The sequence below is a fragment of the Rhea pennata genome, chromosome 1 (assembly GCF_028389875.1).
Source record: "Rhea pennata isolate bPtePen1 chromosome 1, bPtePen1.pri, whole genome shotgun sequence".
NCBI lineage: Eukaryota > Metazoa > Chordata > Aves > Rheiformes > Rheidae > Rhea > Rhea pennata.
In genome coordinates, this window is record NC_084663.1 from 44403180 (window position 1) to 44417490 (window position 14311).

At 35.6% G+C, this 14311-nt stretch overlaps 1 protein-coding gene across 1 annotated transcript in view; it reads right to left on the minus strand.

Annotated features, from left to right (window-relative positions):
* PPFIA2 (PTPRF interacting protein alpha 2) overlaps positions 1–14311 on the minus strand; it is a 335437-nt gene that overhangs the window by 50017 nt on the left and 271109 nt on the right. The window contains exons 11-15 of the mRNA XM_062568090.1: positions 8701–8787; positions 8195–8278; positions 7703–7834; positions 6686–6748; positions 3082–3173 (exon numbers count right to left, since the gene is read on the minus strand). Of these exons, the coding sequence (XP_062424074.1) occupies positions 3082–3173; positions 6686–6748; positions 7703–7834; positions 8195–8278; positions 8701–8787 (458 nt within the window). The remainder of the gene's footprint in view (positions 1–3081; positions 3174–6685; positions 6749–7702; positions 7835–8194; positions 8279–8700; positions 8788–14311) is intronic.

Consider the following 14311-nt stretch of genomic DNA (forward strand, 5'->3'; position numbering starts at 1 on the left):
CTAAAACCATGCGATTAGTAATCAGGGAAATTTTAATCTCTGTGTTACTAATAACAGGGATAGAAGAATAAAGCCTTTCTACTTGACATTTCAGCATCTATAAGAGCATAAAACGAGAGTTTAAAACTGTACTTAAATATTTTTTAAAACTCAGGACAAAAATGCTTACAATTAGCTACAGAGAACTTAAAAGGTTCAGAGCAATGTTAACAATCACTTGCAGAAACAAATCAGAAAAAACTCATACAAAATGGATTTTTTTTTCTTAAACATTTCTCATTCCTTGAAGAAAATGCTGCCCAGGAAAATGATGACTTTAGCCTTAAGAGGTAAAAGCTAAGTAAGGGAATGTCTGATCTTTCAGAAAACCACAGGTGCTTACACTGAAATCTGCATAAACTGCAGACAGTAAGTGTGACTATTTCCCCAGGTTCTATTCTGCATCTGTTTCTAAACATGTAGATTCACTTTTCCTTGAGAAGAACTTAATTTGAATTTAAACACCCTGGTACTGAAGCATTGGTCTAAAATTTCAAACATCACTTCTATATTTTCATCTTTCACTTTTATTTTATAAAACTGTGATGTCTGTTTACTGAGAAGATATTGATAAACGTGAAAGCCTCTAACTGCTGCGGTGGCTCTACGCAACAGCACAAACATGCAAAGGACCACATATTGTAATAGGAAGCTGTTCTCATCTGAGCAAGCAACGGCCAACATGATTAAAGGCTAAAGGCTAAATCCTCTGCTAAGAGAAGTGAGTCACTTTATAGCAGAATAAATGCAATTGGACAGAACTTCAACTAAGTTAAAATAATGGTGATTTTAGCTTTATATCAGCTAACTTCATCTTTTAAGTGATCGATGATCTTTGTCTTAGTCATAGTGCATTAAAACCTATTAATGTTTTGCTTGATATTCCCTTTTCCAAATGTATTTAAGTTTTCTATAATTTGCATATGTGCTTGTTCTAATGTTTCATGGTATTCAGATAAATTTTAAAATGAAGAAGAAGTCATTGCATACTAATTGCAGGACAATATTTCAAAGTCAGCTTTAGGCATATCTGTAAGGACTTATGGTCTTCTGTATGCTTTTTTTCCCCATAAGATTCTGAAAACCTTTGTGCTTCAGCAAACTATCATGACTGATGCACTCTCTGTCAGTTACCTTTCATCCCCTGAGGCTTTTTGGCTCTCATCACTATTTGGGTGATTATGTTGTTCTCTATTGCCTCTGCATTATTTCTCAAACTACCATCAATATTCTTTCTCTTAGGCTTCCCATCATGCCTGGTAGATGCTCCCATAATACCAGAAAAAGTATGATTTCACCTTATAAAATTGTCTAAAACTCACTTTTATTATTATACTAATATGAAAACTTGACAACAGCTGGGCTACAAACATCCTCAAACCTCCATCTACCATGCAAGATAACTTTTTTAATATATTTTATTTTTCTGTATGCTTCTCCTCTCTTACATTGTAAACTCTTTAGGGCAATGACTATCTTTTATATTCTGTGTTTGTACAATATTTACTAATGATTGCACTTTGCTTTCATAATTAATAAAGTACTTCTGTAATAGGTTGGCAGTGAATAAGATACAGTCCAGGTTCCAGTCTCTGGCAGCAGACATTTATCTGCTGCCCAGATTCATTAGTCTTCTGCTGAAAGAGCAGACTTCTGTAAATACAGAACTGAATATGGACTGAGAACAATAAAAGCTAATGCTGAGACCTCCCTGTTCCTGAGAGGGGGAAAACACATTATAAACAAGAGCTCATACTACTGCTGGTAGCTTTGCACGTGTTAAGTCACAGATGGGAAAATGGACTGTTTTATGGAAATTGCTAAATTCCCAAGACATTTAGAATGCTTGCTGAGTTACAGCAACCCTTTGACAAGGGCTAAACAATTATTTACAGAGCATAAGTTGATTACACTCATCTACTCAGCAAGACAGGCTACTGTTCACCAAGGGTGGCTGCTCCAGATACACCTTTTCGTTAGTCTGTGTCCTAGCAAAGTCCTCAGCATCAAAGACCAGTGTCGAGCGTATCTGTATAAACATTTACGCTCCCAAAGGAACACAAATTATCAGAGTTTTCATTTTGTTGTGAATTTCATCGATTACTACTTCTCCATATATAGAAAAATATCATTCCGAAGACAAAAAATCTGGGGAAAAGTCATGTCTAAGTACTGAGCAAGATGCCTGAGGAACAACAGGCGCACAGTATCTAGTGTAAGCAAAAACTGCAGGATTCAGTGGGAGTAAGGTTGTAGGATAACAGTGCTCTGAATTTAGTCTTGGGCCATGAGCTGTGGCCAACAGGCTTTCAAAGTTTACATACTAGTGTTGCTTGTTATGAAAACAGGACACGGCATGCACAATTATTAGTAAAGGATCAATTTTATTTTGCATGTTACCCTTGGGCAAGAAGGACCATCTTTCCAGAACTGTAACACTGTTTTCATGAAATTATTTTCAGCTGTTAGTGGTACTTCTATGCTATCTGTCTGGCTATCAACCCCATACTGCCCTTCTGCCTCAAAGAGACATAATATCCTGCTATATTATTGTCAGATCTCTCTGAATACTGCTTTCATCTTTAGCTGAAGGCCTGCAGTCTTATTCTACACACTATGGAAAGTTAATTGAAAAAGAGTTAATGAAAAAAAGTTGTTAGATGTAACTCATTGAACCATATCAATTGAAAGAAACATATATGCTGATCAATTTTAGCCTTAAGGATGACAGTTGCTACTTATTTTTCTCTAGGTAGGAGAGCTTATTAATAAAGTATTCTGATATACTTTCAAAAATATTCCATAATTTGAAAGACCTCCTAATTTCAGTGATATTTCAGTGTATATTCACTGACATAAGGCCATATACCTGTGCCTATAAAAAAAAAGTGAAAAGCAACAATAATCATAGCATAGATTTTATATTTTTAAAGAAATTCATGTTTATTTTTCTGTGTAGTCTGAGTACCTTCTTGTTAAGACTAGACATTTTTATTTATGTTCTCTTGCAATTCAAAGTTTGGAAATAACTTTAAATATTACCTTGACAAGGAGGGTTCAATTAAAGAACCAGCCCTCAACTTCATCTGGTCCAGTTCAGATCTCAGTTTCTCAATTTCTTCTGCAAGTCTTTCCTGGAAATGAGAAAAATAAGATATACTTACTTTTGATACAAAATAAACTTACTTGATGAGATATTAATCTCAAAGCTAAAGAAGATAAGATACCTTGAATATAAACCTAAATATAACTAAAAAGTCAGTGACTGCATTCATTTCATTATTGCTATTAGGACACATGCATCAAGAGCAGATAGCACACTCTACAAATTTTTTTTCACTAGCTGAAAATGTTGATGGGACAGGTACAATCTTGAAGTATTTTTTTTTTTTTTTTGTCCTAGGCTGGTAGTATAAGGAAAAGAAGAACCATTAAAACCTAAAAGCAATAGTTTGCAGTTGAAGATGCAAAGCAAGCATCATTTTCTATGGAAATGATACGAAAGAAGCATTTTTAATAGCAATTAGTCTATTAAGAAAATTGAATGAGCAATAATTGCATTGTACCACTCCTTCTCCAACCCCTGAAATAATAGAATGACGACAGATGTCACAAATATTCCCAAAACCTTCTAGCGCTAATCAAGCTTAAATCCCAAAAGATTTGTCTTTCAGCTGTCACAATTCAGGAAATCATAATCGAACCCATGATGAAGACCCATCTTGTTTATTCTTTATATGATTTATACCACGTATCTGCTTCTGTCCCATGGAGTGAAAGACCAGTTCCTTAGCACAAAGCTATGCATGTTTAACATTGAAGGTGGGATTCAGTTTGAGATTAAGACACGTTTATGTCCCCACATGTGTGTAAGACTTCGAAGATCCCATGGCAGTCAACAGTGTAAAGGCACCATTAGCGAACTCCAGCAAGTGAAACTTATGACTGATGCCCGCTTTGCCAGCTGAGTGCCTAGACTGCACTGACTGTATCGACTAGCTCTCTGTCCAGCAGAATGGGATTTGGATACCTCTGATAAGGACATCTAAATGGAGACCTTAAAATTAAACTTCAAAGGGCATGCAAACCTAAGTGTGCGAGTAGTCCCTTAAGAGACATTAAACAGGCCAGGGCATGGGCCTGGGCACTAGTGCCTAATTACCTGCATTATTTGAACTGTTATCACAGTTCCCTGCACAGTTTTTGTCTGTGCTCACTAGCCCTACTTTGTGCACTAAATGCACTCTCCAGGCCAGACATAGCTCAGGGAAGAGCTTGTGACATGCCATTTTCTCCTAAGGAGAGATTGGTCTTTTTGTTAGAGAGTCAGTTTTGCAGACAACCACATTTCAAGTGCCTTGTTGAACTGCAGCTTTGTAGCTCACTCTGGCAAGTTGACGAAGCTCCAGTATGAGGTGCTGCTGGTGAAAAACAGTGTTCCACAAAAATTGGATTTTAGGAACCAATTAACAAGAAGTCAATGACATCGACTACTATGGAAAAAGAGTCTTGTACCAGAATTGTACAGATTATGATAATCTACTAATAAAATAAAAAGAAAGCAGATAATTATAAAACAAGAGAGACTGTAGGATGTAAAAGCAACACAGTTGTTCCTAGTGTTTAAAATATCTAGGATTTTTGAAATGTTAAGAAGGAAAGGGATCTGCATTAAAGTAATATTATGTTTAGTATTTCTTATTACAGTATTTCTTAGCTGAACAGAAGTATTGAGGTGGATTTGGTGGTCGTTCTACTGTATCATTTGTTAGGTATTAAGTGATAGTAACTGGTGCTATTGTCCATTCATGTGAATTTGCTTAATTAGTTTCTCCATTAAAGTGTAATGAATAAGTCCTTCAAAGTGTTTTATGTAAGAGTTTTGGAATCAGACATATGTGGTATCTTCTGAGGATAACTCCTCTCCATTATGCGCTTTAGCTGAGGTTTTCTAATGAGAATATACTTATCTCACTTCTAACTGTTCTTCCCAACCTTAAGCAAGAACCAATAAATAAACCACAACAAATAAAAACATTTTTGCAAGAAATATTTTCAATATAAATGTAGATTTTTATATCAGATTGTCCATCTGCATCACGAGAGGTATGAACATTCAAGACAGAAAGTAAACTGAAAAAGAATTAGTCACTGTATTCATTTCCACTGTAACACTATTAAAACAACAAAGTTACCTTAGAAATAACTCTGGAAAAATAACACAGACAGAAACAGAATCCTTAATTCAGGTTTAGATTCTCTACCAGCAAAATGAAAAAAGTTTTGATTCAATTGATATCTAGTCTGTTGCCTAAACGATGGTGAAGTGTAATCCTGATTTTGCCCCAGAAGATGCATCTTGCAACTATAGTAGTAGACGAGGAAAATTACATTTATCTAACATACATTCTAGTAAATATTATGAAATGCCACCTTCTCAGACTTCTATAATAGGATAGAAAATATTTTATTTATTCTGCATTAGTGAAGACGACATCAGGGATTGCCTTGCTGTTCAGAACATCATGATAACACCTACAAGCCCTATTTTGTAAATCGCGTTCTCTTTCTCTGCCTCCACCACAGATATCTCTTGATCAAAATCACGCTCACAGTTTGCATAGACAGAATAAAGGATGATGGAAAGACTAAATTTATGCCGGGAAGTGGATTAGCTACTGTGGCATACTTAGGAATGAGTAAGGAACCAAAGAACTACACCATGAAAATGGATTTACAATATGCATATCTATATGAAAAGTTACTGCAGTTTACATCCCCTTAAAATAAGCTCTAAACTATTTATCTGTCTTCACAAAGAATATACAGCAGCCAGGAACCCAATTTCATGAGCTCCTTTTCAGCGTTTTATTTAGAATATCTCTCTTCCTTTCCACAAGGTTATCTGAATGTGGATGAAAATAACAACTGATTTGCACAGATACTTCTTTTCTATTTTTCTTCAATATATCTGGTTTTGGATGTAATTATATTCTTCCCTAGTATCAAATGGTGCTATGCTTTCAGAATTCTATAAAATTTCTTTTACATGAATTCAACATATAAACAAAAACACTTCCTCTATGAATCTAAAGGCAGATATACTGCGCCTCAAGGCACGTATAACTTGGAAAAAAAATCCAAACATCTGAATCTCAGATAGATATTTATAATTAATCTGACTGGTTCACTAAGCAGTATTAGGGGTTAATCTGCAATGAACTAGAAAAGGTCATTTTCGGCTATATTTAGCATAACATCACTGCACCTGTTAAGAAGAATTGCATCAAATCTAGCAATTATATTCTTCACTGTGAAAGTGTAACCAGCTATGAGTACATCTCTGTTAAACAAGACTTCTTCAGAATTGAAACCGATAGAACAAAAATTCCAGAGCCAGTAAAATTGGTATGAATTTTAGTATTGACTTCCTGAGGCTAGGATTTCAACCATAAACCTAGCTTAGAATTATTGTTAGAAACCCTCAATGGCTAGTTGAGGCATCTTGGTGATTAAAGGAATTATCAGTAATAATAAGAAGATTTTTCATGCCAGTTGAAGAAGTAAATATACCTTATACATATGTCTAAATAATAACTATATAATATTTGATCAAAATAGATAAAATACTCCTATTTTATAATACCTTGTCATGCAAAGACTCTTCCAGATTCTTCCTGAAACTTTCAGATTCTTGAATTAAAACATTCTAGGAAGTAAAAACAAAATATAGATAAAACTGGAATAAATTAAAGAAATGCTAAATATCAGATACCACCATATACATGCAACCTCCATACTCAAAGTTAAGTAACAGATCAGCCTTGTTAATAACTGAATTTAAAATTTTTTACCACTTCAGTTTGAGCCCATATTAAAATTGAGACACTAAAATTAACTAAAACCTGTAAGAGCATTTTCTTCCAAGAACAGAAGAAAGCTTGGATTTTTGTTGAACTGAGTGACTCTCATGTTTTACACATCTATTTCTCCTAAGTTCTTCTTTTGACTGATATATCTTTGTAAAACATTTTGTTTCAATGCTATAACTTAGAAGTATATCCTCTGACAGATTCTGAAATATCTTTCCGAAAATTTTCCCTCAGATCAAACTAGAGGTGAATAAATACAAAAGAAAGAGATTAAGGAAATGATGGACAAAAGGGTTTTATGGTTTAAATTTCACAGGTACAGTATATCTTACAGAAAGTTAACACATCATGGAAAGCCGGTAGACATATTCCCTCTCCTATGGAAGCAGTTCCTTCTCCTGTGAGAAGAGTATTTTATTCTTACTGCATGCAGGAAGGAGGTAAAATTAGCAGGTTGAAATACATTTGAAACACGGCCATCCCCACTTCTAATTCCGCTTTTCTCGCTGTCTCATAGCATTCTGTGGACTGCTTATTTACAAATTCTGCATCAGTCTCTCCACCGATAAAAGAGGGACTAACTACTCAGTACACCCAACAAACATTAGACCTGCAAAGATTCTTAAGTGCATACCTGAATTAAGATTTGAATGTATAAACTAAACCACTTTTGTGGTAGTATTTGGAGTGTAAAGAGCTAGTATGATGCCTGCATCCAGATAAAGGCAGAACATGTGCTATTGCAGAGAATCTTTACTAAGCTGAAGTTAACACTGCCCTTTGCACATTACCTTTTCCTCGAGTGCTGCCATTCTCTCTTTTAAGTGTAGCTGCAGACGCTCATTGGACTCTGTCAAAAGTCTGTCTACTGTATCCGACAGCCTTTTGTTGTGCTCCTCATTCATTTTTTCTCTTTGCCTTGCCTTTAATAGAGGATAGAAGGGACAGATTGGTAGGGTTCAGAGGTAACCAATACAGACTTGTACCATTAAAAGGCAAAGATTTTTATGGTAACTGAACACATTTAAAGAAATTCCACAAGAAATTTAGTTACAGTTATCAATTAATACACATTCCCTTTTGTACCAGCACAGTACTCAGACAGCTGCAATTCAATGCAAATCACTATGTTAAGATGGTTAAATGGAATGGAAAGATGCTGCCATCACTGCTACAAGTAAAGCATTCACCAGTCAAGAGATTTGTGCACTATAGTTTATAATGTAGCACTATCTCAAATTAAAAGAGTAAAAACACGCAGAAGCTGTCTGCAATACACATACTCTTTGAAGTTCCTGATTCTTCTCCTCAAGTTGAGCTTCTAAATGTCTCATACGTTCTTCAATATTTCCATGTCTTTCTTCTGCCTGTAAAATAACAGAAAGACCTTTTCTGTAATTTAAATGGATTTGTAAGTCTTTATCTCAGTAAAGTTCAAACAAAACATAAAGCAAGCTACTACTAACTGCAAACTGAGTTTTCAGAAAAGAAACTTTATTTAAACAGGCAGCTGAACAGCATTGCTTGAAATGTGTCAGCTACAAAGGCCTGTTACATCCAAGCATCAGCAAAACATTGGAGTTATTTATGAGCAATGAAATCAGCCAAATGTAACATGCAGACTGTGCATGGTTTGAACACAAACCTGCCATCGTAAAATTGTAAGCTCCTGAAGCACTGAACTGCACGATGGTTGATTATCAATTAAAAAAAAAAAAAGTTAAAAAAAAATGAAAACAAATCAGATGGATTCTATTCAGCAATAGAAAGTAAAGTCCAGTAGGACTACCTTCCTACGTATGGAGATCATTTCTTGTAGTTTAGCTTCCATAACATATTGATAATCATCAGATGAGGTAGAAGAGGTTGGATCAGACTAACAAGTCAAGGAAAAGGAGAGGGACAAAATTGAAAAATCAGAACTAAAGACACTGACACTGAACAGAACACAGCACAGAATGCTTAAAAGAAAAGTGTGACTGAAAATTTAATACTTTTAACTGACAGATTTTTATGTGGAATAAACTACACTGATACTTGATGATTATGATGCGGTTGATGTGGATAAAATGAAAAATAATGGAATGCTAAAAAAAAAAAAGCTATCAACCTACACATGGAAGTTCAAGGTTAGTGATGACTGGCTGATGACAGACTACTATATAGTGAAATCAAAGCAATACTGTCTAAGAGAATCTAATGTTATTTGGAATTATGGTAAACTAAACACCAGAATATGACTCTGTGAGGCCAATGTCAGAAAGTCCTTTATAGTTTTTCTAGATTTTCTAGGAATGAAAACAATGCATAAATACTAAATCAATGGATTGGTCAATTACAGAACTGTGCAATGTTATGGTATATTCCCTAATTTCTAGAAAGTTGAAAGAACATTAAAAGAGATAGGGCTCAAGGTTTAGTATTCCATTTTAGAATACACTAAATAAGCCCTTTTATCCAAATAAATAATTTAATTCTTATCCCTTTGAAAGGATCCACCCTGATGGATCCCTTTTGCAAGATCAAGGTCATCAGATAAAAGAAGGACCTATAAACAGAAATTAATTAATTGGAACAGAAAGTCATTACTGAATATAGAAATGGTTATCCATCCAAAGATTCATTGCTACTTCTGACAGAAGTTGACCTTAATTAGGTCATCTGTTGCAAAACATGAATGTCCATGTTATTTTCATATTAAATAAGTCTATATTATCATCAAAAATAATAACAAAAAATCTTAAAGAAGGAGGAATGCTACATTGAAATTGTTGCTATAGAAACGGAAATGTGCATAAGGAATATAGACATGATGCCTTTGAGTTGTGGGTCTGTGCTTGTCAAACACAGACTATTTCATTCTTTCAAGTTTTCCCTCTCTCAGAACCAGATCCTGAACTTTCAGTCTTCAGATGAGCAAACCCCAATACGTACAATAAATACTACTTTTGAAATTGTATTTTTTTAGTGAGATTGTTGCCCACTATTGATTTATCGGAATAATAATTAGGGATATCAAAGTGACTCCAGCTGTACAACATAACTCCAAATCACACACAACTTAAACTTAGAATTATTATCAGGACTGAAATATCAGACAGAAAACAAAATTAGGACCTACAATTTTATAAATCTAAACTGTAGCTCCTGATACGCAGACGTTCAGAAGAAAACACTGCCCTGTATAAAAGCAAGCGTTATGCTTAACTTTGAAGACCATTAACTTTACATGCTTTTCAGATTAAGTATGTTTACAAAATTCAAATATTTGCAAAATAACTAAGAAGATAGGATTGAAAAAAAATTCAGTCCCTGGGTGCAGAAACCAGGCCATGTTATCCCTTCCATGACTGACTAAGCTTTATCTTAACAGGAGATAAGCTTTTCTCTCTTCCCTCCCAGACTCCTGTCTGCACCACTGGTTGGAGGCTTTCCCTTAATGTGGCTCTAACGTCAGGAGAAAGTTTGAAATCATCACCAAAGCTCTGAGCTCACGATGGAGAAGGATCAAGGAATTCCACCTCGCTCGAAACCATTTTCATTGAAGGAGATCTAGAACCTGCTGGAGCTATCATCCTACACTAAATTAAACTATTAAACTAAGTTTCATCAGCTGACTGTTAACTATAAATGCAAGTTACTTAATCTTCACTGCCTCCATACAATCAGTTGCAAGATTATGCAAAAATAATAAAAGCTAGTACTTCAAGATTCATTAAGACTTCTGATATGTAGTCTTGTCTGCTAAAACTTGCCCTTGAAAAGCCAGTTTAGCTAGCTACATCATTCACATTTATTTCTCAAAAAAAAAAAAAAAAAAAAAAAAACAACATTTTCCATCCAAATCATGCTATAGCTTATTCCTTAGCAGGAAATTACCTTCTGAATGGATAAAATAATTCTGATACTATGCTTAATTATTACTGGGAAAGGAGGAGGAAGAAAATAATTTTCTGAAGTAGGTATACTATCTCCATACACAATTTACACAATACATAGAAAGAATATATATATATAAGAACTTCTTATAAGAATAAGAAATGCTCATAGAATTCTTACAAATATCTAATTTTGCTTTATTTCATCACTTCCTGCTGTATTAACTGTTTGTGGCTGTAATCCAGTTAGGGGTGTGTATATATATGTATACATATGTACACTTTTATATACACACATACATATAGGCATATGTCAATCTCTTTGCATGATAACTTCCATTTAATAAAAATATTAAAGTGTTGAAAGGTACATCCTTGCTTAAAAACCTTGCTGAATGGGGCTCAGAACACCTCTATTATGTTTTCTAGTATAAAAAAGAAAAAGGTAATCTCAACACTAAGCTCTCTGGCAGGTAAGGGGACTTTAAAATTAATTAAAATTCAGTATGTGCTACAATCAAAATAAGTGTCATTATTCTAAATAAGTACAACCTGGACAACAAATACAACAACCCTGGACTCTGAAGTTCATAACTGGAAGTTGGATTTCTTCTGTACTGCTTTGCTGAGAGTTAACTGTTTAAAAACTTTCTAAAGCAGAACTTGCATAGCTACTGGCTTGGCAGACCTCACCCTTGATTCTTCTTTTGATACATGACTTACATGACTGTTTTCTATTACTCTGAATAGGAGGATTAGTAAGACATACTGTGTGGCATTCAGCAAGCAGTATTCAAAGCATTTAACCAGCATATTCAGGTATAAATAGATTCATGAAATTGTGCATCTCAGACTGGATTAAAAATACATGGACAAGAACTAACAATGTCTAACCCCCATGAGATACCAGCATGAGTCTTAATGCTCACTTTGCACTTCATATGCTATGAAATAGCAGAGAAATAGCCAGTATAAGCCAGTAATAGACAGGAAAAATTTGCTGTGATGGAATACCAAAGCAGCTTGTATTACTGCTCTCTAACCCTGTTAAAATTCTCCTGCTGCTAATGTGCCCACCAAAAAAATGTTGCTTTCACATCATCTGTTACTATTGGCGCTGCACATTCTCTAGGTCCTTGCACCTTAGTTGAAAAAAAAAATACAATTTCAGTCATACTGATGCAGAAAGCACCTGTATAGTACAGGTGTCATCATTCTTCTTCCTCGTGATGAGCTGCAGGAACAAATCTAAACTTTTCTAAGCTAATTTCTGTTTGGAGACCTTGACTTTTGAACACCTGTTATCTCTAGATTTTCTACTTACTTCTTGTGGCACACATTCCTTTGGCTATCTCTTGAATCAGTAAGCTACTCAAGAATAAAACAATACTTTATTGAGCTATATAAGATGGATTTGAAGGTGATCATGGAGACTCGGCCACAGCAACTCACAAACTTAACAGCTACTGATCACATACTCACTTTTAGCCCATTACAAATATGAAGTAAAATGTGTTGGCTTAAATCACTCCCTCTTCTGATACCCAAACTTTCAGTCACCAGATATTGACATGCTCTTGCCCCTTCTCTTTTCTCTGCTACCTTCTACACCTCTTAGGTGTAGTCAGCACTCCTTTCATTTAGCTCTGTCATCCTTTCTTATTTCACTTCATCCCCCCATCAACACAAAAGCTTCTGTAGAAAGGAGAGCACAGGAGCAGAGGTGGTTTGACTGAACTGTTTAAATGTGGAGTTGTCTCTCGTGCTTCCCTCCTCACAGAAGATTTTCTCATTTTTTTTCCCAGCACATTAATCAACTTCCTTCAGTGATCATTATCTCTTCCTCCCTTCTTCTCAGAGAAGTTTGCCTTACACTTCTTCCTCCTGCAAGAGACCTTGTCTCCTTTCCATCCTTTCCTCCACAGCTCCTCTTCTCCTTTCACTCTCGTTAATTCTTCCAAACTTAATGCAAACCAGATCCCCACATCCTCACAAAACAAGCACTATATCTCGCTTGCTTTCAATTTTAATGTCATTTTTCTTCACCTTTAAAATTAGCTAAATATGTTACTGTGCTGTGTTTTACTATGATTACAGTATATATGACTGCTGTCTCAGTATCCTCTTCTCTCTCTCGCTGCTTCTTTAATGCAGCTAAAAAGAGCTGTTGGCATTTTTGGTGACCCGTGTACTGGAACGATGGCATAAAACGTGGAAGGCTGTCCTGTGACAGGAGGAGCAAAGGTGTACCCAGCTGCACAAGCCTCCAAGGAGAGAGTGACTTCTGGTGGGAATGACTGAATGGAAGTAGGTGGGTGCAGGTTGTTTCCACTAGACCATTTCCTAACTACATGAAAGAAGAAATCATCTTCGACAGAATACCCATCCAAAGATGCTGAATGCCCCAGTGTCTGTCTCTTCTGAGGAAAATAAGTGTATTATAGGATAAAGAAAGGTTCAGTTAACTTTGGAGGGAGGCTCATTCTGCTACCAACTGCCTCTTCTCCAGGGCAGGCAAACAAATCACACCGCGAGAGTGAGTACAAGGTGGCTCAATGAATCATGGCAGTCTAGATCCTGGGATACATGCCGAGAGCTGCGCTACTTGTCATGATCAGACAAAATGCCAGTGCAATGGCCAGGCAGGACAGCACAGTACATGGGATCATGCTGTTCCAGGTTAGTCTGCCACAGGTTGACTAACCCTCCAGTTGCTCACCCAATGGTCAGAACACAGTGAAAACAAAGCCAAAGAAAACTTTAAATGATTCAGGTAAATTTATGGGTACTTATCTGAGTTCACTGTATAATCCAAACTTTTGGAAGTTCACTCCTTATGAACTAGTTTGGGCATGGAAAAGTAGCAAAAGACATTCACTAGCCCATACAAAATAAGAAATTTAACTCAAGTTTTAAAAACTGACACAATAGCAGGATCTCATACTACATGAGATACTTTGCAGGATCCCGACCCAGGTTAGGAAGAATATAGTAAGTTGAAGGCAGAACTGTAACATGCATATTTTCAGCTTAAGAAAAAACATCACATCCAAATCCAGAACACATTTGTTCTGTTCTACACGCATATGTAGATAACTTTTTTCACTCACAGCAAAGCAGTCATGGTTTCCAAGTTCCCCATAACACCTTGCTTTAATAAACATGTAAGATATATTAGGCTCAACTCACCTTCACTTTCATATCATTGTAACCCCATTAAGCTCAGTGAGGCTACTTTCTTTGAGGTAGTATAAAAGAAAGGAGAATCAAAATTTTGATTTTTTTTTTTCAGTGCAGACAAGCTTGTTGATCCAGGGGACTCCTCTTTTACTTTTTAGTATACATCAATCAATATTGCAGTGATCACAGATTACATAGGTAGACTTAAGTTAGTCTGAAGCCAGCTAGTTTGAACAGTACTAACAAACCAGATGTATTGGCACAAAGTTCAACACCGTCAAAATTACTTAAGGGTTACTCAGCTTCTTAGGCAGGTTTTTTCAACTTTCTTTGAGTGTCTAG